This window comes from Chionomys nivalis, chromosome 3 (genome assembly GCF_950005125.1).
Source record: "Chionomys nivalis chromosome 3, mChiNiv1.1, whole genome shotgun sequence".
In the NCBI taxonomy this organism is placed as follows: domain Eukaryota; kingdom Metazoa; phylum Chordata; class Mammalia; order Rodentia; family Cricetidae; genus Chionomys; species Chionomys nivalis.
In genome coordinates this window covers 81,701,656-81,726,244 of record NC_080088.1, presented here as the reverse complement: position 1 = coordinate 81,726,244, position 24,589 = coordinate 81,701,656, and the positions used below count along the sequence as shown (strand labels likewise).

At 44.2% G+C, this 24,589-nt stretch overlaps 1 protein-coding gene across 5 annotated transcripts in view; it reads right to left on the bottom strand.

Annotated features, from left to right (window-relative positions):
* The window catches only part of Stard13 (StAR related lipid transfer domain containing 13), a 207,328-nt gene that overhangs the window by 38,666 nt on the left and 144,073 nt on the right, over window positions 1–24,589 (bottom strand). For all 5 annotated transcript variants that reach the window (XM_057764146.1, XM_057764149.1, XM_057764145.1 and 2 more), the window contains exons 2-3: window positions 22,208–22,279; window positions 18,377–18,458 (exon numbers count right to left, since the gene is read on the bottom strand). In XM_057764146.1, the coding sequence (XP_057620129.1) occupies window positions 18,377–18,458; window positions 22,208–22,279 (154 nt within the window). The remainder of the gene's footprint in view (window positions 1–18,376; window positions 18,459–22,207; window positions 22,280–24,589) is intronic.

The window sequence follows — 24,589 nt, the reverse complement described above, 5'->3', positions numbered from 1 at the left end:
ACTTCACGTCCTTCCAGTTTGGTTAATTCTGTATTGAATTTGTTCTTTAGAAGCTGACGATTCATCTTCTTTCCCTCTCTATACCCCCATCCCCACCCTTTGCCTGATCCACATACAGTGTTACTGGTGTAGTAATCTGCTGGTCGGCCCTCTCACCTGTGGAAGAGACAAGCCCCGCCCACTCCCAGTCTCCCACTTCCTGCCAAGGCAGGTGAGTCTCCCACCTCCCCTCCCTCCCCCCCTTCTGTCTGTATTTCACCTGAAGAATCTCTCTCCCTTCTCCCCTTCTTTCTTCTCTTTCTCTCCTCTTTCTCCCCTCCACTAAATAAACTCTATACTCAAGATGGTGTTTCCATCTGTCTCTCACCCACAGTGGTCTCCCAAGGTGGTGCCAAGGTCACTCGTGTCATGAATGATAACAACAGGATCACACATTTTTGGTGAATCCATACTTGATATTTATTATGGCCATAAAACTCTATCCCCACATGTATCATACTTGAATAATTTCCCTTTCATTTTCAACTTTTCAGTGTCCCTAGAATTAATGTGCATATGGCTTGTTTACTTAATATTCTTGTGTTTATTTCAAATATCTCCAACTATCTAAACCGTGTTAGAACTCCTGCTTTGGAAATGTTGTCATGGGTCTCTGGCTGGACATTTGATGTTGTGAAGGAAGAGATGACTCTGAAACTCGGTGGGGTGTTTTGGAAGGAAGTACATTCAGTGATTGACAAGCTCTTCTGCTGTTTGTTTCTTTGTTTTTCAAGACAGGGTTTCTCTGGGTTCCTAGAATTCACTCTATAGACCAGGTTGGCCTCAAACCCAGATATCTGCCTGCCTCTGCCTCCCAAGTACTGTGACTAAAGGTATGTGCCACCATTGTCCAACAACAATCTCATTTTTGATTAATAACTTTTTTGTATGCATAGATTATGCATTTTCAACTCAGTGAGCTCTGGCTGCTATAAGTATCTTTAAGAGAGATAAAGAATATTTCTTCACACTGGAAATGTCTCCTGTGCTCCTTATTGCTGAATCTACCAATCACAATATCAACTTCCAGAGACATTTTCATTGACTTTTATCACCCATATACTAATTTTGCTTATTCTTGGCCATCATAGTTATGGAATTATATAGTATGCATCTTAAAATATTTTATATTTATATGAGTATCTAAGTGTGTACATGTGCACCATATTCACGCAGTATCTGCAGAGACCTGAAGAGGGCATTGTAACCCCTGGAACTGGAGTCACTACAGTTATGAGCCACTATATGGGTGCTAGAAACCAAACATGGGTCTTTTGAAGAACAACAGATGCGCTTAACTTCTGAGCCATCTCTCCAGCCCCTAGGTAGGCATTTTTAATGCATGACTTTTTGTTGTTGTAGTTCAGCAGGATGTTTTTAAGATTGATCTATGCTATGAAGTACAACACTAATCATCATACTTTACACGCTGAGTATTTGTATTATGAAGCTATATAACTGTTTTATCTATTCTCTTGCTGGTGGACACTCAGGTGGTTTCTTAGTGTTTCTATTGCTGTGAAGAAACACCATGACCAGAGCAACTCTTATAAAGGAAAACATTTAATTGAGTGGCTTATGAGTGCTAGGATTAGGATAGAGAGGATAAGGGCTAGTACACCACCTAGTTTGTTAGGGATGGATCGTAGGATGGCGTAGGCAAAAAGGAAATATTATCATCACAGTGTGACATGGTGACATGAAGGCAGACATGGTGCTGGAGAAGGAGCTGAGAGTAGAGAAGGAACTACACCTTGAACCCACAGGCAATAGGAAGTAGTCTGAGTGTCATACTGAGTGAAGCTTGAACATATGAAACATCAAAGCCCACCCCATAGTGATGCACTTCGTCTAACAAGACCACACCTATTCCAACAAAGGCACACCTCCTAATACTGCCACTTCCTGTGAGCTTATTGGGGCCAATTACATTCAAACTACTACAGGTTGTTTCTAGTTATTTTACTTTTTGTTTTTTACTAATGCCTTCCTAATTACAAAATTATATAGTTTCTTTTAAGCAAAGCCCTATTCTTAGCAATGGACTGCAATTAAGAAAACAGTAACATTATCCTTGGCATTTAAGACTATGAATGCTCTTATCACTTCCTATTATTACAAACAGCACAGACCCCTTACATATTAACAAGTATAAATACAGACTTTATAGAGCATATACAACAATGTGTCTTTAGGATTGAAACGGAAGGCATCTTCTTTTACTGTGCATGAACATACAGAAGCATCTCCTATCATCCCGCAGTATCCCAGACTCTGATGACACACAGTCTCCTTCCAGCCCATCTCCCCTGAACCCCAGAGCTACGTTTCAAGCCACCCATTGCTCTTGCCAGTTTGTGGAGTCCTTTAGGCTTTTCAGGTTCAAAGACTAAAGCTGAACTCCCTGCACTGTTTCCGAACCCATCTCTCCCATTTACTGTCTCGTCTTGACTGAGTACCAACAGACATCCTCACCAGAAAAGACTAACCCTCAGGCTTGGCAGGCACCGCACACTGGATCTGGTCAAGTAAATATGACTGTGACATTCTTAAAGTCTTGCCTCTCCTTTGGTCCTCATTCAGTCTCTTCTTATCCCGGGTGGAGTCAGGCAATACCTTATTTCCAGTGCTCAGCATTGGAATTACTTCTACTCTGTATATCCCACCGTGTACTGAGTTATACAAGTGAGATGATTCACTTCATTTTCCATTACTGACAGTTTACCCACTGACTGTGTGTTTGACGGGGTCAAACAAAATAAGCTCTTGGTTCTGGATTAGAGGCTGCTCCGAGTGTCCACAGCTACTTTGCTGCTTTCTTGGATTTGCTGCTACAACTGGCAGATTGTCTTCCTGCTAACACGCCCACCTAAGAGCTGTGTGTTAATTAAAAGGCATTCCTGGTGCCCGTTTGGCAGCTCTTCCATGGTTTGTTTAGGGAAGGACGGCATGCTGTTTATACAATACACTTCTCTAGCACACTTGGTCCTCCATTGTGGCTGGAGGCACAAACAAATCATTTGACTCTGTGAAAAAGGTTTTGATTTACTACAGGCACAAGAACATCAAAGAGCTCATCTGTCTTATACTATACATTTAAATATACTTTATATTCATGATACATGGAGACATTTTATTATTTTTGAAAGTGGAAGCTAGATATTTCTTCATAGACTGGGTCTTTTAGACACACCTAAACTCAAAGTTATGTCTTCGCTTAAAATTGCTTCTCTATTTGAAGAAAATATGCAGGAAACATTACATAATTCTATATATAGTATCTGCTAAAGCACTCTATCATACACAAAGAACTCTTAAATTCAGTAAGCCAAACAACTTGCTTTTTTCCACGATCTAACTTTGTGAAGGTACACTTATAAAAGATATTATACAAATGGCCAATAAGGAAACAAAAAGATGTTAAGCATTTGTTTGTCATGGGAGAAAAACAAATTAAAATCAGGAAATACTATTTCATGCATGCCAGAAGGCTCACCTTAACAATACTGACAACAGGGGCTGGAGAGACAGCTCAGTGGTTAGAGCGCTGGCTGCTCCTGCAACCCAGGTCTGAGTTCCAGCACCCACGTGGCAACTCACAACCATCTGTAATTCTAGTTCTTCAGGAACCAATATCCTCTTCTGAACTTCAGAGGCAACAGGCATGCACACAGTGCACGGACATACATGTGGGCAAAATATCCACACACAGAAAATAAATCTAAGGGAAAAAAGCTATAATGAGGGATCAAAGACACAGGACTGCCAACCCATTCTTGACAGAGAAGAGTGAAATGGAGGACGGGCACTCTCCCAGTTCAAGATTTACAATGAAAAACAACAGTGAAGTTGGAGGAGCTTTGAGAAAAGTAGACCAACAGGTCAACGGGACAAGGCACAGTGTCAACCAGATTCCAGAAATACAGTCAACTAGCCTTTACAAAGGAGAAGCGCATGGTAAGAGCTAACAGATAATCTTTCAATAAACAGTGTTGAAACTGCTAGATAATCACATGAAAAGAAGTCAACCTAGAAAGAGACTTTATACTCCTAATAAAGAATGGACCACAGTCCTAAATATAAACATACAACTGTAGGATTAAAGAATGAAAATAGGAGAAAATTTAGATGGCCTTGAGTGTATGGTGACTGTTTGGATTCAACATCAAAGGTGCAGTCAAGTGATAGAATTTAAGACATCTGCTCTTACAGAGGATATGATGGTAAAGTAGAACGGAGGAAAACATTTATGAAAGTCATCCTATGAAGTTTCTAAAGTCTACAAAGAACTCTGAAATCCAAAGTAAGAAAACAAAAGGCCCAGTTTAAAAACGGGTGAATTATCTTTACCCAGAAAGAGAGACACAGTAGGAATATTGAAATGTTCTCAGTATTTGGGCTGGAGAGATGGCTCAGAGGCTAAGAGTCCTGTCACTTTTCCTGAAGACCTGAGTTCAGTTCCTAGCACACATACTGGGAAGTTGACAACCACTTGTACTTCCAGCTCCATAGGCTCTGAAACCGTCTTCTGGCCTACAGATACTATATCACGTGCAGGTGCACACGCGTGCGCACACATACACAGATAAAAATGAAATAAAGTACAATATAAAGTGTTCAATATCACATGTTAATTGCAAACTAAAACCATCACAAGCTACTACTATATAAACAGACAATGTTGGTGCGATGGGAGAAACTCTCAGTCATTGCTGGCGAGGATGGAAATGGCTCAGGTCCTTCAGAACACAGTTGAACAGTTTCTTGCTGCCAAACAACCTGCAATCCGGCAACCATACTACTTGGTGCCCACCCAAATGGCTTTACGATTTATTTCCATGTGTAAATTTGCACTTGGTGTTTACGGCCACATCAGTCCTCATCGGTGAACTTTGAAAGCAATCGAGATATCAGGTGAATGGGAAGCTGAACTATGATACAACCAGGCAATGGCATGTTGATAACTAGAAATGAGTTACAAAGACACGGGGCGGGGGGGGGGGGGGGCATGGAGGAAACTTGAGTGAGTTGAAGGCCAATATGAAGAGCCTGTAAACTGTGATTCTAATTAGAAAGCACCGTGGAAGAGTTAGAATTATGGCGATAGCAAAAAGACCCATGGTTGCCAGAAACTAGGGAGATGAAGGGATGTCTAACTGAGGGCTTTCAGGGCAGTGAAACAGGTGTGTGTGCCATGGTGGTTATCTGTGTCATTAGACCCCTGTCAAAGGCACAAATTGGAATAGAAAGCCGAGCCGTAATGTACACTGTGCGCTTTGCACAGGAACAGATGGTCTACCCTCTGGGGTGTTGACATGGTAGAGATGTACGTGTATGAGGGCCAGGGGCAAATGGGGGCACCGTGCTTCCTGCTAAAGTTTCTTATGGATCTCTAAGTGCTATAAAAACCGAATTAAAAGGTATAATCTTTATTATAATTATTAATTGTACTTACTGAACTTTTAAATTATGAATATAAGTGATATGTATTTCTTTAGTTTTTTTTTTTCCTTTGGATGTGTATGTGTGTGCACGTGTGTATGTATGTTCTCATGTGTGAGTGTTTTGGCCAAAAGTTAATATTGAGTGCCTTCATCGATAACACTCTATCTTAAATATGAACCCAGGGCTCATCAACTCAGTCAGTTCAGATAGCCAGCTTGCTCTGGGGCTCCCCTGTGTGTGTGCCCTATGTGCTAGCATTACAGAAGGGTGGTAATGCCTACCTAGAGTTTACATGGGCACTGCCTCCAGCTCAGTGGTCTCTATGTCTTTTGTTCTTCCAAAGTATACTAATTAGCTCTTAACCTAATGTCAAAATTATCATCATTGGAGGCAGTGAGAAACGTCGGGTATAATCTCAATCATCTTGTCTACAGATCATCCTGCATCTTATAGAACAGTGGTTTTCAGCCTGTGGGTTGCAACCCCTTGGGGAGGTGTATGTCAATGATCCTTTCATGGGGGCTACCTAAGACCACTGGAAAACAGAGGTGTTTACATAACAATTCATAACAGCAGCAAAATAACAGTTATGAAGTAGCAAAGAAAATGATTTTGTGGCTGGGGTCACCACAATGTGAGGGACTGTACTAAAGGATCACTGCGTCAGGAAGGTTGAGATCCACTGGTGTAGAGCGTTATAGAGGGAAATTCTGTGAGGCAATGTGCTTCTTCACGGCGTGATCTAGCATTGGTTTGGGAATTATTTCATGTAAGGTGGAGTAAACAATGCTAACCCTCTAAGCACACGGACTGGATGAAGCATCCATGTGGAGACGGAAGACAGCATCGCCTCTCTCAGGTTTGACTCCTGCAGGAAAGAGAACACACCACACACCAGACATATTCCAACTCTGCCAAAACTGCTCGGAAATTCAGGTGTGAGGGAAGCCAGCCTTCAGTGAGGACAAATATGTGGTTCTGGTATTTATTTCCATTTAAACTTAACCATAAGTAATAAGACAAATTCTCAAATGGTCTGGGTTGGTCTATTAGTGACTGCCTGTTGGATTGTTTCAACATGAATGAAAATTTCAATTAAAGAATACATTTTGCCTCCCATGAATGGAGAGCTCTATTGCATTGGAGCTTCTCTTGAGCTTATACCATAATTTATTATTCTTCTAGTTCCTGGACAGCCTAGAAGAGTGTTCTATGTGAACATTGTTTACACGAGTCTATGGTGTCTTCGAATCACCGTGGTCATCATGGTGCAGTCAGAACAGAATCCAGCGCACTGAACATGCTAGCTTACAAGCTATACCTGGTTTGCCTGCCTATGGCCAAGCACAGATGCAAGAGCAAAGTGAGTCTATTCAATGGGTGTGAAGGGAACGGTCTGTGCAACCCCAGGACCATTCGCACTGCCTCTTTGAGACAAGGAGACAGGCCTCTGGGAGGACCTTTGCTCAAGGGAGTGAAACATAAAGGAGCACCCAGGCTGGATGTCAGTCCTATCTTCTTAATTTATTGCTTCTGTCTACTGTTTACTTATTTTCATTATAACCCAGAAAACAGAGGTAAGCACCATGTTCCTGGCAGTCCCTTTCCCTGCCCACTTTCCACTGAAAGGGAAAATCTCATCATGCTTGTAGCAACCTGGGTTTAGTTATTAATGCAAACAAAACAGTCCAAGCCCTTTCAGGAGAAATGGTCATGAAATCTTTTCAATCTTGCTGCTGTGGCCATAATCTTATAGATGGATAATACATCACCAAAGGGGAAGGTAGTGGTTTCATTTTAAGCATCAAACTTTGGGTTCTACTAGGGAAGTCAGTTCGGAGAGAAAAGCTGATATTCGTTTATCTAAGGGTGTGTGCTCTGTGCCCCAGGAAGACACTGAGAACACAGAGATGAATAGAAGATAGTTCTTATCCTTGAGGCTTTCACAGTCCCATGTGAGCTGCGAGCACGATATATAGAAGCATTTCCTGAGTGCACCAGCCCAAGGAGATAACGTTTGAGCAAGACTGTGAAGAACTAAAAAATTTGCTGCCCAGTCTAGGGTAATTGCAGGCAAAAGAAACAGTCAACACTTAGGATGATGTGGTCTGGGAACTACGAGTACCGAGCAGGGAATGTAAGTCTGGAGAGGCGGGCATGGGCTGGACCACGTAGGATTGGAATGAAGGAATCAGGAGCAGTATGTGGGCAATGGAGAGATGCTGAAGGATATTTTCCTAGGGGATATTACCATACATAGACATATACCTAAGGTGGGATGGAGAATGAATTTAACAGGGACCGTCAAGAAATGGCTTAAGAATCTGGATGAAGTACTGGAGAGATGGCTCAGTACTTGAGAGCAAACGCTGCTCTTGCAAAGGACCCAGGCTTCTTTGTTTCTTAGGTTATTTACAACTGCCTATAATTCAAGTTCTAGGGCATCCAGCGTACCCTTCTGGCCTCAGTGGGCACTTGCATGCATTTGGTGCACAGAAACTCATGCAGGCACATACAAACAAATAAAAGAAAATAAATCATAATTTAAAGAATCTGGACCAGCCATTGCTGCTCTACTCGTAACAGCCAGAAATTAGAAACAGTCTAGATGCCCATCAATGGAAGAATGGATTTTAAAAAATACTGTGCATTTACACAATGGAATATTACTCAGCTATTAAAAATGCAACCATGAGCCGGGCGGTGGTGGCGCACGCCTTTAATCCCAGCACTCGGGAGGCAGAGGCAGGCGGATCTCTGTGAGTTCGAGACCAGCCTGGTCTACAGAGCTAGTTCCAGGACAGGCTCCAAAGCCACAGAGAAACCCTGTCTCGAAAAACCAAAATAAATAAATAAATAAATAAAATAAAAAAATAAAAATGCAACCATGAAATTCATAGATAAATGAATAGTGCTAGTAAAAAATCATCTTGAGTGATGTAACCCAGACCAAAAGGACAAGGAATTAAATGTTAATTAAGGACAAGTAATTAAATGTTAAATGTTCAATTATATTTGGATGTTAGTTGTTAAGTCTTCGATAAGAAGACTACCATCCATATAACCACGGGGGTTAGGTTCACAGTAAGGTACTAGTGGGGAGGGGTAAATACAATGGATGATTATGGATGGAAGGGGTGGGGGGACTGGAATGGGAGGATCAAGTGGCAAGGGGAAAAATACAGGGAGGGACAGCGAAAATGAAGAGCTATTTGAGGGGTTGTAGAGAAATCTACTACAGTAGAGGCTTCTCAAAACATGAACATATCACAAAGGCATCTAAATGGAATCACAAATAACGAGGGGGAGCAAATCCCCCAGATCACTAAATGAAACCTCCGTTTCTGGGACTGAGTTATATCAAATTGAGTTGTTGACTAAAGGGACCCCTTGGAGAGTCCCAAACAACCTAGGCTATTCCCAAGGCTATTGGTTTCTCTCCATAAACTGACAGTAAGGCCCTATTGCTGAAGAAAACACCTACACAACTCACTGAACCCAGAGGGAATGAAGTGGTGCCTACCTAGAGCCTTCACCACTCTACGGACTAGTGCTCATGGTTCTGGAAAGAACTCTGTGACCACCAGAGGAGAATGGTAAACACCAGCCCAGCTACAAACCTTGACATCTACAGTGGTGACCTGCCTACAGGATATACTGCTGCAACAGTGGCACAAAGTCTGTGGGAGAAACCAATCACTCTCTGACTGGATTTAAGGCCCACTCCATGAAATGGAACCCATTCCTGACACTTCTTGGGTGGTCAAGAACCTGAGGCTAGATGGGTCTGGGACGAAGGGGAAAACCAGATACTACTGTTTAGCTAAAGGAATGTAGCAATAAAATGACTCCTGAGGACATTCTGCTATACTCATAGATCTGTCTTGCTCAGCCATCATCAGAGAAGCTTCCTCCTGCACAGATGAGGCAAATATAGACGACAACTGGACAATGTGCAAAGAGTTAGAGACCTTAGACACTCAGTCCCAAAGGGGATGTTGCCATCAAAGCCTTCCCCTCAGGGCTCAGGGAACCCTGTTGAAGAGGAGGCGGGCAGCTCTAAGAGTCAGAGGGGATGGAGAGCCCCTGGGAAACCAGACGGCCTACACACAGTAGGACAGGTACACATACTATGGCAGCATGCACAAGGCCCACACAGGGCTGGGCCAGATGAGCTCGGCAAAGAAGGGCGAGTGGGCCCCAGAAGCTATCTCTATTGATAACTGCTTACAAATGAGAAATCAGTTTTTTCCCAGGGCGTCTCAAGCCACATTGAAGGGCAGACCTGATGTCCAGCAGTAGATGGTCACCACAAAACAAACTCAGTATTTTTTATGGAGTGTTTTATTGACTCACAGTGCTTTGTCTGGGCTTTTTTTTTTTTTTTTAAACCTTAAAGGCCTTTTGCTTATACATTATGGTTGTGTGTTTATCTATTATGTCTTGTGTTTTTAAATTGTGTTGGAACATGTCTGTTTCTACATTTATATGTGCTGCTTGTGTTTCTTCTTTGGCTCTTTTTCTTCTGTTAGTTTGTCTTGTTCTAATCTGGTTGATTTTAGTCTATTCTACTCTTATTATTTTCTAGGTGCCTGTTTGTATTCTAATGAGAGAAAGAAAGGGTGTAGATTTGGGTGTGTGGGGAGTTGGGGAAGCTCTGGGAGGAATTAGGGGAGGGGAGACCATAATCACAATAGATTGTATGAAAAAAACTATCTTCAATTAAAGAAAAGAGAAATCTGAATGTGAGACACCAAAGTGATAAAGAGCGGGCATCAGGGCGTGCAGGCCGGACGTGACAATTGGCTCATATGGGAGATAGGAAGATAAAAAGCGGGCATGGGGGTGTCCACGTGAGGGCAGGACGTGGCGATCGGCTCATATGGGAGATAGAAAGACAAAGAGCGGGCTTGGGGGTGTCTATGTGAGGGCAGGATGTGGCGATTGGCTCATATGGAGATAGGAAGATAAAGAGGCTGAGCCTCAGATTTCAAGCTCTTGTGAATGTGCTATTGAGCAGACAACAATAAAACATGGAAGTCAATGGGGCGCAGGGATATGAGGAAGACAATGGGCTCTGGACTGCCTATGTTAAAATGTAGGGCCATACAGACGGTCAGTATAAAGCGCACAGAATGGCTCTGTCTTTGGGAGACTGGTTCCAGGAGTCCTCGGCAGACACCAAAGTCCTCTGGTGCTCAAGTCCCGTGTGGAACATGGCACAGCATTTGCATTTAATCTCTCATAGCCTCTCCTATACTTAAAACCACTCCTGTATTATTTGCATTACTTCATACAGTGTAAACACCGCATAAGTGGCTGTTTTATGTTTGAGGTGAGGTTGGTGAATGCAGGGATGGTGACCTCATAGATATCAAGGGCTGAATAACTGAACCCAAGCAATCTGGGGAAGCAAATTCAGAATGCTGGGGACTTCCAGTGTTTAGGACTTGGGGCTAAGGGAGGAAGCCAGCCTCAGGAAGGTAAAAGTCAGGGTAGGTCAGCAAGAACCAGCTGAAGGTGGCGCCTTAGAAGCCAAAGAATTTGCACCCAGGAAAGGAGGAAACAGTAGGTTAATTGTGTCAAGTATTTAAGAAAGAACCCGCAGTAAGAAAGCTTCACATTCCTTTGGTACCATTTAGAGGTTGGAGAGGGCGGGGTAGGGCGGGCAGAGGGCAGCCTGGAGTAGGCAGAGGGAGGAGAGCTGAGAGTGTGTGCAGCCTGAGAGTCAGAAGCTAGTGGGCACCAGACGTTCTCTTAAGAAGTTCATGAAGTAGTTGGGCGGTGGTGGCGCACGCCTTTAATCCCAGCACTCGGGAGGCAGAGGCAGACGGAGCTCTGTGAGTTCGAGGCCAGCCTGGTCTACAAGAGCTAGTTCCAGAACAGGCCCCAAAGCTACAGAGAAAACCCTGTCTTGAAAAACCAAAATAATAATAATAATAATGTTTGTAACTTCAGTCCCAGGGGATCTGACACCTTCACACCAATGCACATGAAATACAGTTAAAAAAAAAAGTTCATGAAGTCTGGGTGTGGTGATGCTTGCCTTTAACCCTAGGCAGAGGCCGGCAGATCTCTGTTGAGTTTGAAGCTACCCTGGTCTACATAGCAAGTTCCAGGCCAGTCAGAATTGCTACTGGAAGAAAAAGGAGGAGGAGAAAGAGGAGGAAGACGAAGAGGAGAGGGAGGAGGAAGCTGCTAGCAAAGGACAGCATTTTAAGCTCTTCCGGGGAGAAAACAGTTTATCACCATAATATTTCTAACCAAAGATGCAATATAGTAATTTGTGGACTGAAAGGCTATTTCTGCCAAACCCAGGTTCAACTTAAATATTTATTGAAGTTTCATCTGGGACAAGGCCCTGTATCCATGAGTCCATGACATGGAGCCAGACAGTCCTCCAGAGCTCAGAGGACCGGAGCAGGAGCCAGGCAGGGGTCAGGGGAAAACACACAGGAAGGGAAGGCGAGCGAACGGGTGTCTGGGGTGAAGGGAGATGGTGAGACTGTGCACTGAGGAAGGCCATGGTGCAGGCAGAGAAGCAGGGTCAGTGAGAGGGCCCAGGTGCAGGGTGTCAGGTCCTGACTCACGCTGTACGCAGCCTGGGGACACTCGCAGGCCTTCTGGTACTCCCTTAGCCACCACAGGAAAACATAAGACCCTTTCCTTCCTCATACTTTAGGCTCGTGTTTGACATTTCCATGGCCAGACCTCAGATGGGTCACGAGGTCTTCTACACTGATTTAACGGCTGGTTTCCTGTGATATTTTTTATTTTCCTGCCAATAGCATGGGAGGAATAGCAAGCAGTGTTGGGCGTTCATCTCTTCCAGACCATTCTGATTTGAGTCCAACAGCCTGACCTCCTTACCCTTGGCTCCTGTCAGGGCGGTGGACGGAGCCCTGTCAGCTAAGGAGATTCCTGGGTGGGAACTTCAAAGACATTCAGGGACCAAAGCCAGTGAAGATGTGCTCTCAACCCAGGGTCACGGGGGGCTCCTCCATGGGCTGCGGCCACAGGGCGTGGGAAAGGCCTTGGTACTGAGAGAGTCTGGCAGACATAGATTTTGGAGAGTGGGATGGATTCTCCCTGCCAAATACACAACCCTGCTACGTAATTCCCAAGGCTTGAGGGTGTTTAAGAGTCACAGGCCACGCATAGGAAGGATTTACGGTGTCTGGGGAGGGATGGGGGTGTGATGAGGACATTAGAAATACAGTCTGACGCGAGCAGATGACTGTCACGATGCCACCATGGAAACAGACAAGAAAGGCCGTGCCGCCCTCTGCTTTTCCTTCTGGCTGTCCCACCAAGTGTTTGCAGCAGGAGAAATCACCCCTGTGCTAGTGCTTAAATCCAGGAACTGTCTCTGGACATCAGATGAGGTGTGGGAGGAAAGCGGGGTCAAAGGTCACCTTTGCAAAAATAAAAAAGAAAAGAAAGAAAAAGTACAAGCTGTGCTATGTGTGTGTGTGTATGATGTAATCAGTTTGCACAAAAACAGTTCTCATCATCGTTATTTTGTTTTATGTGCATGGGTGTTTTGCATGAACATCTGCATCACTTGAGTGTCTGGCACCTACAGAGGCCAGGAGAGGGTGTTGGATCCCTTGGTACTGGAGTAACAGTTGGGAGCCACCGTGTAGGTGCCGGACTCCAAACTCGGTCCTCTGAAGAGCAAGAAACACTCTTGACCACTGAGTCATCTCTCCAGCATCCTCTACGATAGGTGTCTTTAAAGGGAAGAGATCTACATTATACTTCACGGAGGCTGTCGTTATTTATCATAACGATGTTAAGACGTGCAAATCAATCGGGCATGTGCAACAGTGCACTCGACCACCCTCTCCCGTGCGTCTTCCCCTCTCGCTGGTCCTTGCTCTTTGAGACACCTCATCACTGCTCATCCTTCTAAGCACACAGGGGAAAGCGGCAATGGGTAGTCATAACCAGTTCCATCACCAAACGACCGTGAACACAGCTCATGCCCTCCTTTGTCATATACTATAATTAGTTAGCATCTATTAACAATATACATATGCAAATGAGCTGCTATTCACATTAATTTAGGAACTCAAAGGTCACGTTTGAGCGTCTGGGCCTCTGTCAGGGAATACCGTCACCCACCAGCGCAGACCGGGCCTCACCTCCCCAGAGCTTTGCTTGCTGATAATTGCCTTAAAACAAACTCGGCCAGCTATTTTGAGATCTTTCGTGTCTTTAAAGTGTTCCATAGAGTTAAGTTCCAACCAACTCAGACAATCGGGTTTGCCCTGAACTTTTCATGACACGTGGGGGAAAAGGCTAGTCAAGGAGTAGCCGTGAGCAGGAAAACAGAGTTGTATCTGTGGCGGCTGAAATGCTGGAAACTGACCGACACTTCCAGCCTGCAGCAGGCAGCGGTCATCTCCATGGAGCCTGCCGGACACAGCCGGTTCTGCCAGCATTCCTGCAGCCACACAGAAAGGTCGTTGCCCTCATCCATCCGGGAGGCTCACTTAGCAGCAGAGGTAGCGAATCTGCCTGGTTTCTGGGGACTAAACCTGGGAGGTAGACAGCTAGACATCCACCCCGATTCCTTCCGGGCAGTCTAACCTCAGCAGCATCTGGATTTTTAAGCTACGCTGCTCAACAATTCTACGGAAAACTGGGGTCTGAGACATGAACTGCTTGTCTACACGGAAGAGTGAGGATGAGTAAGATCCCTGAGGTGAATACCCTTTCGTGGGTGACTAGCTCTGCTGCCTGCCTCAGTCTCCCCAGAGGGAGCTCCCTCCCTCCCACCATGACTCAATCCACCTTTCTGCAGGGCCTCCGCATTTCAAACAAGCATGAGAACTGTACAAAGATCTATAAAATAAAGCAGAGGGGTGGGCAAGACAGACAGATTCGCAGGGAAAGGTGCCTGCTGCCAAGCCTGAGGACCCGAGTTCAATTCCCAAGACCCCTGTAATGGGAGGAGAGAAGCGACTCCTGAAAGGTGTCCTCCTGCACACTGTGGTGCCCCTGCCACACATCAAACAAACAAACAAACAAACAAACAAACAAACATGTAATTTCAAAAATCAAAAAAGAATAAAAAAATTATCTTTGTGAATACAGCGCACAAAAGGGGAGAAAAAAAAAGCATTTTCAGCCCTTACTGTTCGCTTGGCATTAATCAAGACTTACCCTCTGAATAGGCAAGCTTCTAATTAACTGTTCATTAATCTCAAAGTCTAAAAAGCACCGTCAGTCTTTGCTGGTGGGAGATCGGCTGCTTTCTGCTGTTCGCAAGGCAGGAAGTCTGGATTGTGTGGAACTCACAGTGAAGAAAAAGCAATTGCCTGCCCTTGCCGCTCTTCAGCCAGCCACCTCTGGCTGTCAACCTACCCCTCGCTTCCTTTGATCCACCCAGGGTGTGACTCTTCCTTTGGCTATTCTACCCAGAGCTCCTACGCCCTGAGAACCGAGGTTCATAGACCTCTAGCCAAATGCTTTCTCACAAGAATTAATAAAACAGCTTAGGAAGATTTTGCAGGATATATATATATATATATATATATATATATATATATATATACATACATATATGCTGTTTTATTAATTATATATGTATATATAGATACACACAGTCTAGTAATAAAATATTGGTTTAAAAAATAATAGCATGTACAGAACCACGAACTCTTAGGTATTCTCAAGATCATTTTCTGTGCTCTACACTACAGTTTGCTGTTGTAAACATCAGGAGACCTGGACACACACTGATTACTAATGAACACGTGTATTTAGGACCCTGAGATGGCTCAGCGGGCAAAGGCACTTGCCTCCAAGGGGAACAGTCTGAGTTCAGTCCCCAGCCCCCAGAAGGTGGAAGAGAGGACCAACCCTTGCAAGTTGTCCTTTTACCTCAACACAAGCGCTGTGACATACATGTCATAGACACACACATATCACACACAAGAGTACACAGGCATGTGTCAAAGTGACTTGATGAAGAGGGCCATCCAGTCCTTTCCACAGTCACAATTGAACACTGAAATGCAATGTGTGAATCTTGGTGCAGGCCTTGTACTTAACTGAGATAAACTCTGATTCAAATTGCAAGGGAAAACATACTGTGACCTTATTTTAGGCAAAGACACTTTTAGATGCACTCTTAAAATGTGAACAAAGTAAATAAATTTGGCTAGAAAAGAAAAAAGAGCCCTGTTTGTGTGACATTGGAAAGAGGATATACGGGCTGGCAGAAAACATTTACAGAATGCATTGTCTGAGGAACGCGGGATTAATAACAGCAGCGGCATCCTCCAAGTGCAACAATAAACGTATTCGGTTAAAAATGAGAAAAAGATCAAAAAGATATTTTGCAGGAGACGATCAGTTGGTGAGACATGGAAAGATGTCTAGTTTTATTGGCCGCTAAGAAAATGCACATGAAAAGTCACAAAGCAATAATTGCCAGACACCTGTTAGAATGTGCACGAACAAAACAAAAACATACTAACAAAAGGACATATAATAGCTGGAGCCCTCATATGTCACTGGGAACTCAAAACAACAGGGCCACTTGAAGTGGTTACTGCCTCTTTATAAGTTAAAACAGATTTTTCATGAGCCGCCCCCCCCTCATAGCCTCATTCTTAAGATTTTAGTGAAAAGAAACGTACATTTATGCTCAAACCAAACTACATATATCCATGTTGAAGTGTCTTTATAGCCTCACATTGGGATCCCTGAAGTCTGCTCGTACAATGGAAAGGCATACATTTTTGAAACGGAAAGTATTACGAATTAATCTTAAGAACATTGCATCAAGGGAAGGGAGCCAGGCAAAACAGTCATTTCTGTTCCATGCCATATCTGTGATGTCCGGATGGAACCAAAACTGTAGGCACAGAAAACCAATCTGTAGTCGCCAAGGTTTGGTAGTAGCATGGACATGGAGGACAGAGAGGAAGTGCGGCTTCAGGAGCAGCGGATGAAACTTTTCCAAACCTTGATTACATACTAGTACTAGTCCATTTTTAATATATACATCTGTTATACACATGCATAAATACAATGCTGCAAATAAGTCATTTTACAGAAAACAAATTTAGAAGACTTAATGGTAAAATATAATTTTAAAAATAGGATTTTCTTGAAATGCCAGTCAACAGGAACGTCCTCAACACCGAGAGGAAAAACAGCCTGAGGTACTAATTGGATTGGACTGTGTGGAATGAGCGGCCTTCAGAAGGATCTGTTCTTGCTGCAGGTGTGCCTTCCGGGAGGAGAGGCGGAAAGGCTGCTCTTCCAGGACAAAGCTCGGGAAGAACCACGAGGAAATCATCCGGTTACCCCACAGGCTCTCGCAGAGGCAGATCATTGTGCTTACTTGTTTTCTAGCCTAGACGGCCTCCCAATCAAATCTATGATTTCACTGTGTGTGTGTGTGTGTGTGTGTGTGTGTAGGTGGGTGTACTCACGCCACAGTGCATGTATGGATGTCAGGGGACAACTTTTGGGAGGCAGTTCTCTTCTCCAACCATGTGGGTCGCAGGAATCGAACTCAGGTAGTAATGCTTGGCTGCAAGCGTATTTAATCTATTGAGCCAGCCAGCTCTCAAGTTTATGAATCAAAGAGTTTCTTTCTCTTTTAACCAACAGGATTAATACATCAAACTTAAGCAGATACACAGGATTGTCTTGGTGAATAACAGAGACTGTTCATTAACACAAATCTACTTTTTCGTCATATAGGAAACAGGGAATGAGCAGCTCTGAACACAAAAACAGATATTGGAGATCTGGCAGCCTAAGATCATTTATGCTCTGTTTATCATTGGCTTCCCCTTAAATAGTCATATTTATCAAATGCAGTGGGCTGAGGGTCGCAAGCACAGAATCTCCAAGTCCTCTCTCTGTTTCCTGAAAAGGGACAGTGTCCTGCAACAGACACCTACCCCAGCTCTGACTCTTTCCAGAGTGTTGGCCAGGAAATCACAAGTTCTTCAGACATGGTTGACTTTTCATGTGGAATTTTTTTTTTTTTTTTTTTTTTTTTTTTTTTTTTTTGGTTTTTCGAGACAGGGTTTCTCTGTGGTTTTGGAGCCTATTCTGGAACTAGCTCTTGTAGACCAGGCTGGTCTCGAACTCACAGAGATCCGCCTGCCTCTGCCTCCCAAGTGCTGGGATTAAAGGCGTGCGCCACCACCGCCCGGCTCATGTGGAATTTAATTGTCTACAAATATAGATTCCATTGACTTTTCAAAATTATTAACCCAAGTTCAACGGTTCCGTATTTGTTCTTTGGCTCCCACCTCATCACTTCACCTGGGCTTCTCCCACCACTCTGTGAGGTGTTTGGTGGGAGATTCTTCACGTATACGTCTTGGGCTCTTCGTCACATAACAAAGGTTTAAATATGTCCCTCTGCCACTGTGTTTACTCAGCTTTACATGTTCTGACTCGAAGCTATAGCCACTTGGCTTTATATATGTAAAACAAACAGGTCAAGTTGAACATACTCAAAGGGTGAAGTCTCAGCCTCTGCCCCAACAGCGCTTGTGATGGTTGACCAGATGATTCCTCCTCCCCACCCTGCCTCATCTGTGCCGCCTCTTCCCTGCCCTTATCCTTATTCACATTTTGGAAATGGCATTTAACACACTCTGAAACATCCAAACCCTTCTTTCTCTTCTTTCCCCTTCTGTCCTTTCTTCTCTCCGCTTTCCCCTCTCTTTTTCCTAACCAAATGTCCAAAGCCCTCTGTTAGGATTTAAATTCTACACAAACAGGAACTGAGCATGCTCAGGGTACCAGGACCTAATGTCCAGAGACAGTGGTCACAGAGGAAATGTTTACTGAATGGAGGTCGACCTGGGAAAGAAACAAACATCAAAGCTACTTCCCTCATCTGGCTTACCTGCAAAGAGGCTCTACAAGGTCCCTTTCAAGAAAATCATGGTCTTTTTGGACAGCCACAATGTTGATGGGGAACTGGGAATCTAGGAAGGAAAGGGGAGACAGAGGTTATGTCCTTTGCCGTAGGGGATTGCAGGCCACTGTACTCAGGCCACCAAGTCCACACAAATCCCTGATCTTAACCACAGTTCCAGCTTATTACTATTGCTGATGGCCTTTAAAAATAGCACACGATTTTATTTTTATCACAGAAAATGCTTTTGAGAGTACAGTTTAAGTGCGAAACACGAAAACAAGCGCCCGACCTTGGACAAGATTAAATGCTAAGTGCCCTTAGTGTTCCTGCTTATCAGAGGCTCAGGTGGAGGTGGGGAAGAGCATCAGGGTTCTTCCCATTCACCACAGCACAGCCCACAGGCCAACAGTTTCATATAATTCTCAGTTTGATAGATTTTTTTACCTTCACAAAGGACATTTCCAAAAATACCCCAAGTTCAATGGTCTCAGGTTTTCTTTTCCTTCCTTCCTTCCTTCCTTCCTTCCTTCCTTCCTTCCTTCCTTCCTTCCTTCCTTCCTTCCTTCCCTCTCTCCCTTCTCTCCTCCCTCCCTTCCTTCTTTCTTCCCTCTCTTTTTTGATAGCAAAATTTCCAGTCATCTTGAAGTTCCCTACTGATGCCACAAGAGAGGAGATTCCAAACCCATGACTTTTCCTCAAAAGAGGACTCATGCCAACTGGGAGGACTACTGTGACTATCAGAATATGGCTTTAATTTTAGGAGCCTCTTTTACAGAGGAAAACCTCTAGATGTCACTTGGCATAACAGCCAAGGTCAACTTTCACGTTAGTTCACTGTGACCGCCCTGCCTTTCTATTTTACACTTCCCATACCTTCCAAGTTACAATAAAGCTAATGTTTCTAAACCTTCCTCTGTGCTGGAAGCAGATGCTTCCCCCATTCTGGAGAAACATCTTTGCCTCTTTAGAGCAAGGGCCACACAGTGAAGATTTAAACATTATCAGTTTGCTGATATCTTTATTTGGCCTGGCAAATTCCAATTTGAAGACATAAAGATTTTATTTTATTTTAAAAAAAGCCAATTAAGTTAGTAAACTCAAAGAATTTCATGGTGACTGAATCCCGTCTGGTCCCCAAAAGGATACCACCTCACCCTCCTGGCAAGTGAGGTACGTCCTACCACAGACACAGGAGCCCAGGGACTCCAGCTTTAAGCCCTGATTACTTCCGGGTGTGTTGCTCTGGGCAAATAACTTTTCCTCAACTGTACAGTATCACAGTCATGATGGCCACTTTATGGCGGAGGTGTGAGCACTGGTTTTTGAATAATAACGGGCACAGGGAAAGCTCTGTTCTCACTGTGTTTATGCAACATTTATGGATGAGACACAATCTAGCATGCGCATGTTTGTGAGCTAATAGCGCATCTTAGAGAGTTACGGACTGCTCACATTAAAGTCTCACAGTAGCGGCAGCATATGCATTATCGTGTATATTTTTATATGTATATACTCAAGAATCAAAGGGTTGGCATTTTTTGATTTCCTCCTTCTACTTCAGGAGAGTGAGCCGCTTTTGACACAAACCTAGACATGTTTGGGAAGAGGGCATCTTAATTGGGAATATTCCTCCATTGTCTTGGCCTACAGGCAAATCTGTGGGGTATTATCTTGACTAGTGATTGATGGAGGAGAGCCTCACTCACTGTGTGTGGTGCCACCCGTGGGTTGGTGGTCTTGGGATCTAGAAGAAAGCAGGCTGAGCAAGCCATGATAAGCAGGTCAGTAAGCGGTTCCCCTCCACGGCCTTTGCATCAGCTCCTAATTGCAGGTTCCTGCCCTGAACTCCTGGTCTGACTTCCCTCAGTGATGGAGTGTGACCCGAGAGTTATAACACGAAATAAACCTTTTCCTCTTTATTTCGGTCACGGTGTTTGTCACAACAGAAACCCTAACTAGGACAGAGAGTAACTTAGCGTTCTGGGCTCTTCCCTCCTAGTTAGTAAATTGCGGGTAGGATAGGAGTCGGGGATAACATAAACTTAAACTATAGGAATATTTTCTCTCTCTCTCTCTCTCTCTCTCTCTCTCTCTCTCTCTCTCTCTCTCTCTCTCTCTCTCTCTCCCCCTCCCTCCCGCCCTCCCTCCCTCCGTCTCCCCCTTCTCTCTTTCCTTTTGTCTAAAAGGCTCTGTATGACCCTATGAAACTCTTTTTAATCAGAGATTCTGGGCTTCAAACTACATTCCAATGCTAACTCTCTTTGTCCTCACAGAATTTATATGAACAAAGTAGCAAAAAAAAAATCAAAAACCCTTTTGGTTTTTAATATAAAATTGAGATTTTTGATGAAAGGACAGGAGTCATCTATAAGGAAAGATTAATTTCGCTGACTCTTCCCATCCTACACAATGTTTGTGCCATTGGGAAGAGAAGCTGCATATTTTTCATATGCTAGGCACCCTCTCCTGAGCCCTCAGGCCCACTCCGCTGCCTCCTATTTTGCTTTATGCTTTGACACCCCCTGGAGAGTGGATGGTGTCCAAAGAGACTTGTGCTATCCGCTTTCCTTGTGTGTTTGGCCAATGTGAAGCCATGGATGAAACACGAGGAGGCAACCCTTGGCTCTGCCCATGGCCAGCTGTGTGTTTGTTCCCTCCAGAGATATGTATGGGCTCCTTCTTTCCTGGGCTCTGGCATTATCCCCCTGTGGTATTGGCAGCCCCATTAACTATAAACCCTTGGCTCCTTCTTTGTGCATATCTTATCTACAGCTTTGTAATAAATACCACCAGCTATAATTCCCCACAGCTAATCTCGTGTGCCACCTGCCCACTGCTGGGACCTGACTACTTCCTGATGTGTAAGGACCATGTATAAAATATGGAAGATTTGATAATGGTCTTAGATATCAGTAAGGTAGAGAGAAGTGAAAATGGCGGCTGAAGAAGAACATCCCCATGGGCTCATTATGTTTCAGTGCTTGATCCCTAGTTGCTAGAACAGTTTGGAGAAGGATTGGGGGGCGTGGCTTTGTTGGAGGAGGGGTGTCACTAGGAGTGGGCTTTGAGATTTCAAAAACCCACGTCATCCCCAGTATTTACCCTTCTGTCTCCTGCTTGTGGATCAGATGCAAGCTCTCAGCTTCTGCCCCAGCACCATGCCTGCCTGCCTGCAGCCATGCTCCCCACCATGATGGTTATGGACTCTAACCCTCTGGAACTATAAGCCCCAAATAAACTTTTTTCTTCTCTAATTTGCCTTGGTCATGCTGTTTTATCACAGCAATAGAAAAGTAACTAAGACAGCAAATTTGTTAATTAGTAATTAAAGAATCAAGAACCAGAAGTATAACGCTGGCAAGAAAAGCCACTTATCCAAAACTCAGAAGACTGACGTCTGGTCCATAACATTTTTTTTTTTAAATAAAATAGGCATAAGCAAAGGCTATCCCCAAAGAACTAGTTTAGAGATGTCTAGGAAACTTACTAACAGCACATTCATTGCAAGTTCAAGAAAACTGAACACAATGAAGTTAAGGAAGAGCATGTTAGTCTGCAAAGTAAGTCGGGGCAGACACTGGAAAGAAAGTGTGGAGCTGGGTGGGAATCTGCAGGGGGAAGCAGGAAGTGGGGTGGGAACGGGAGGGCACTCATTTCCAGATATGTCCACATGAGCTTACTATTGCCAAGGCTGAGAGGGAAGGAAGCAAAGCCACAACGCATCAGAGCAACAGCCCAGAAAGCAGAAGGCAGGGTCCACATGGTTCGTCCTGAGTTTATTCTCTCTGTAAAGAAGGACGAGAAAGGTTCACGTACCTTCATACAGCTGAGCGTACTGCGGGAACCCAGCAGCTCGCAGCCAGTCACATGCTTCCTTTGCCTCGATTTCTGAAACATACAAGAGAAAGAACGTTGTGAGTCTAACAGTCACACTCCGGTTCTGCTGGTGTGCTCCGTGAGGGCCATTACGAGGCAAAGCTGCTCCTGGGTAGTCGTGTGTAAGTGAGCCTACCCAGAAGGGAGGACGTACTGAGTGTCCGGGCCACTGGAGGCTCTCCCTGTGTCTGCTCGGATTATCTCCTCTGTGGAGCCATAGTTCACGGAATGAGAACCAACCACAGAAGGCAGAGCACAAAGGCTGAATGTCCTACAGGGAAAAACGCCTTGTTTATGCACCAAGGAACTAGGTGATGAGGGAAGAGAAGAAAGACTTATTATAATCGCAATCCTCTTTTTTAATGGACCTTTTAAACCTTCCAAGATAAGCCAGAGATTATTTATTCAACCTTGCTTTACTCTTTCACTCAAGATAAAACAAAACAAAACAAAACAAAACAAAACAAAAAACCACAACCGCCAGTCTATTTTCTCACGAATGAAGGCATTACAAAAATCCAGTTTCACCGACGGTTTTAATTCCCAATACATCACCTGAGGATGTTCATTGGTCAAGTCTATTGGAATGACTTCCAACTCAAGAGTGCAGAGGGGAAAAGGATAGTGAGACCCAAGTCCCATGGAGTTGCCAGAACTGAGAGGGCCACACCCAAGAAGCTGGTTGGTCCTTTGGGTGACAGTTTGTGGGGTGGATCGACCAGCTGCCCATGCAAGCAACCTCCCTGAGGGAATCTGTGGACAGAGCTGGGAGGAGCGACCGGGTAAAGCAGGCCATTCTCTGACCTTGTGGATTCTGGATTATTTCACAACCACCATGCTGTTAGATAAACATCAGCCCAGGGAAAAGAAGTTCATCTGTCAAGAGTTCAGTTTCTCCAAATAGAAGTAAAAAGCCTAGGGAAATGTCCCGGCCAAAGCTCTCCTCAGCTGCTGGATGCTCAGTCAACGCATTTCCGTTTCCCCGGGTGCTTGTTTTCCTCTGTAGTCAAAACTACTAGTAAAGGCCTTTCTTGAATCGTTTACACAGAAAAAAAACCTACATGAACATGGGCCATAGGCCTGGGACTGTGACCTTTAAACAATATCTCAGCAGCTGTCTAGCATGTTTGACGTGACGAAGCCATTTAGGGTATGTTAAAACAAATCAAAGCAGATTTTAGCCTCAAAAGATGCACAGAAGCAAAACCTTCAGGGAAGCAGGTCTTCCCTTGGCATCCCAAATCTGCTGCCACCCCAGCAATAGAAAACTTCCAAGTTCTGGTTTTTGTAGCGATGGGGGGTTTCTGCCAATTCTGACCAGCATGGATTTCATCTTCACGTCGAGTTTCAAGCTGCACCTCTACTGCCTGCTTCAGGGTGATAAAGAGGGCGGAGCGAGAAAACAGCCGATTTCCAGACCTGTGCGAAGCTCAGTTACGAGTTGGTAAGGAGTCGCAGAGTCCTGCATTTTCTAGTGAATCACACCAATTATGCATTTTGCTGTTTTATTTTTGTTTCTATTATGATCAAAACGTAGTTTTTAGCAAGAAAATCCCAGAGAGCCAGGAAATGAAGACATGAAGAGACCTAGAGGTCAGGTGCTGTAGAGCAGACGGAAACCCAGAGGGAAGTGGGAATTCAGGGCAACAAAGGACATTAACCCCCTGGAATAAAAACGATGACAAGATGTGAGGCAACTAGAGCCGCTGGATGGAGAACTGTGGCCAGGCAGGGGGATGGGATTGAGCCTAGGCAGAACAATCTTACATGCGGTCTTTCCAGACGGCTTCATCTCCCTTCAACAGAAACACGGAGAATGAACACACAAACACAAATAATCAAACCTCGGCCACAACCCGTCTAAGTCAGTCACTCAATTAGGCTAATTTTTAAAACCGCTTGTACCAAGTTTTTAGGTTTCAGACTCAAATCACAAATTGCGAGGAGTAAATAATAGTAAATTGGAAAATGCCACTCACCAAACCACGGCGAGTGGCTCTTCAGACCACCACCATACTTGATGTCTTTCTATTTGCCTAGATGCCTATCAAACGCAAGCAACCCTCCTTTTGCATTCTGCATAAGATTAAGTAAAATGGTTCCCTTCAAATTCCTTCTTTCAGGTGTTTATCACCATCGAGAGAGAGAGAGAGAGAGAGAGAGAGAGAGAGAGAGAGAGAGAGAGAGAGAGAAAACAATAGAAATCAATCCATCCAGAGGACACAACACACACACACACACACACACACACACACACACACTATTGGGGCACATTAACAGGCAAAGTGAATATTAAGATAACAGAAGGGGATAATGGCTGCT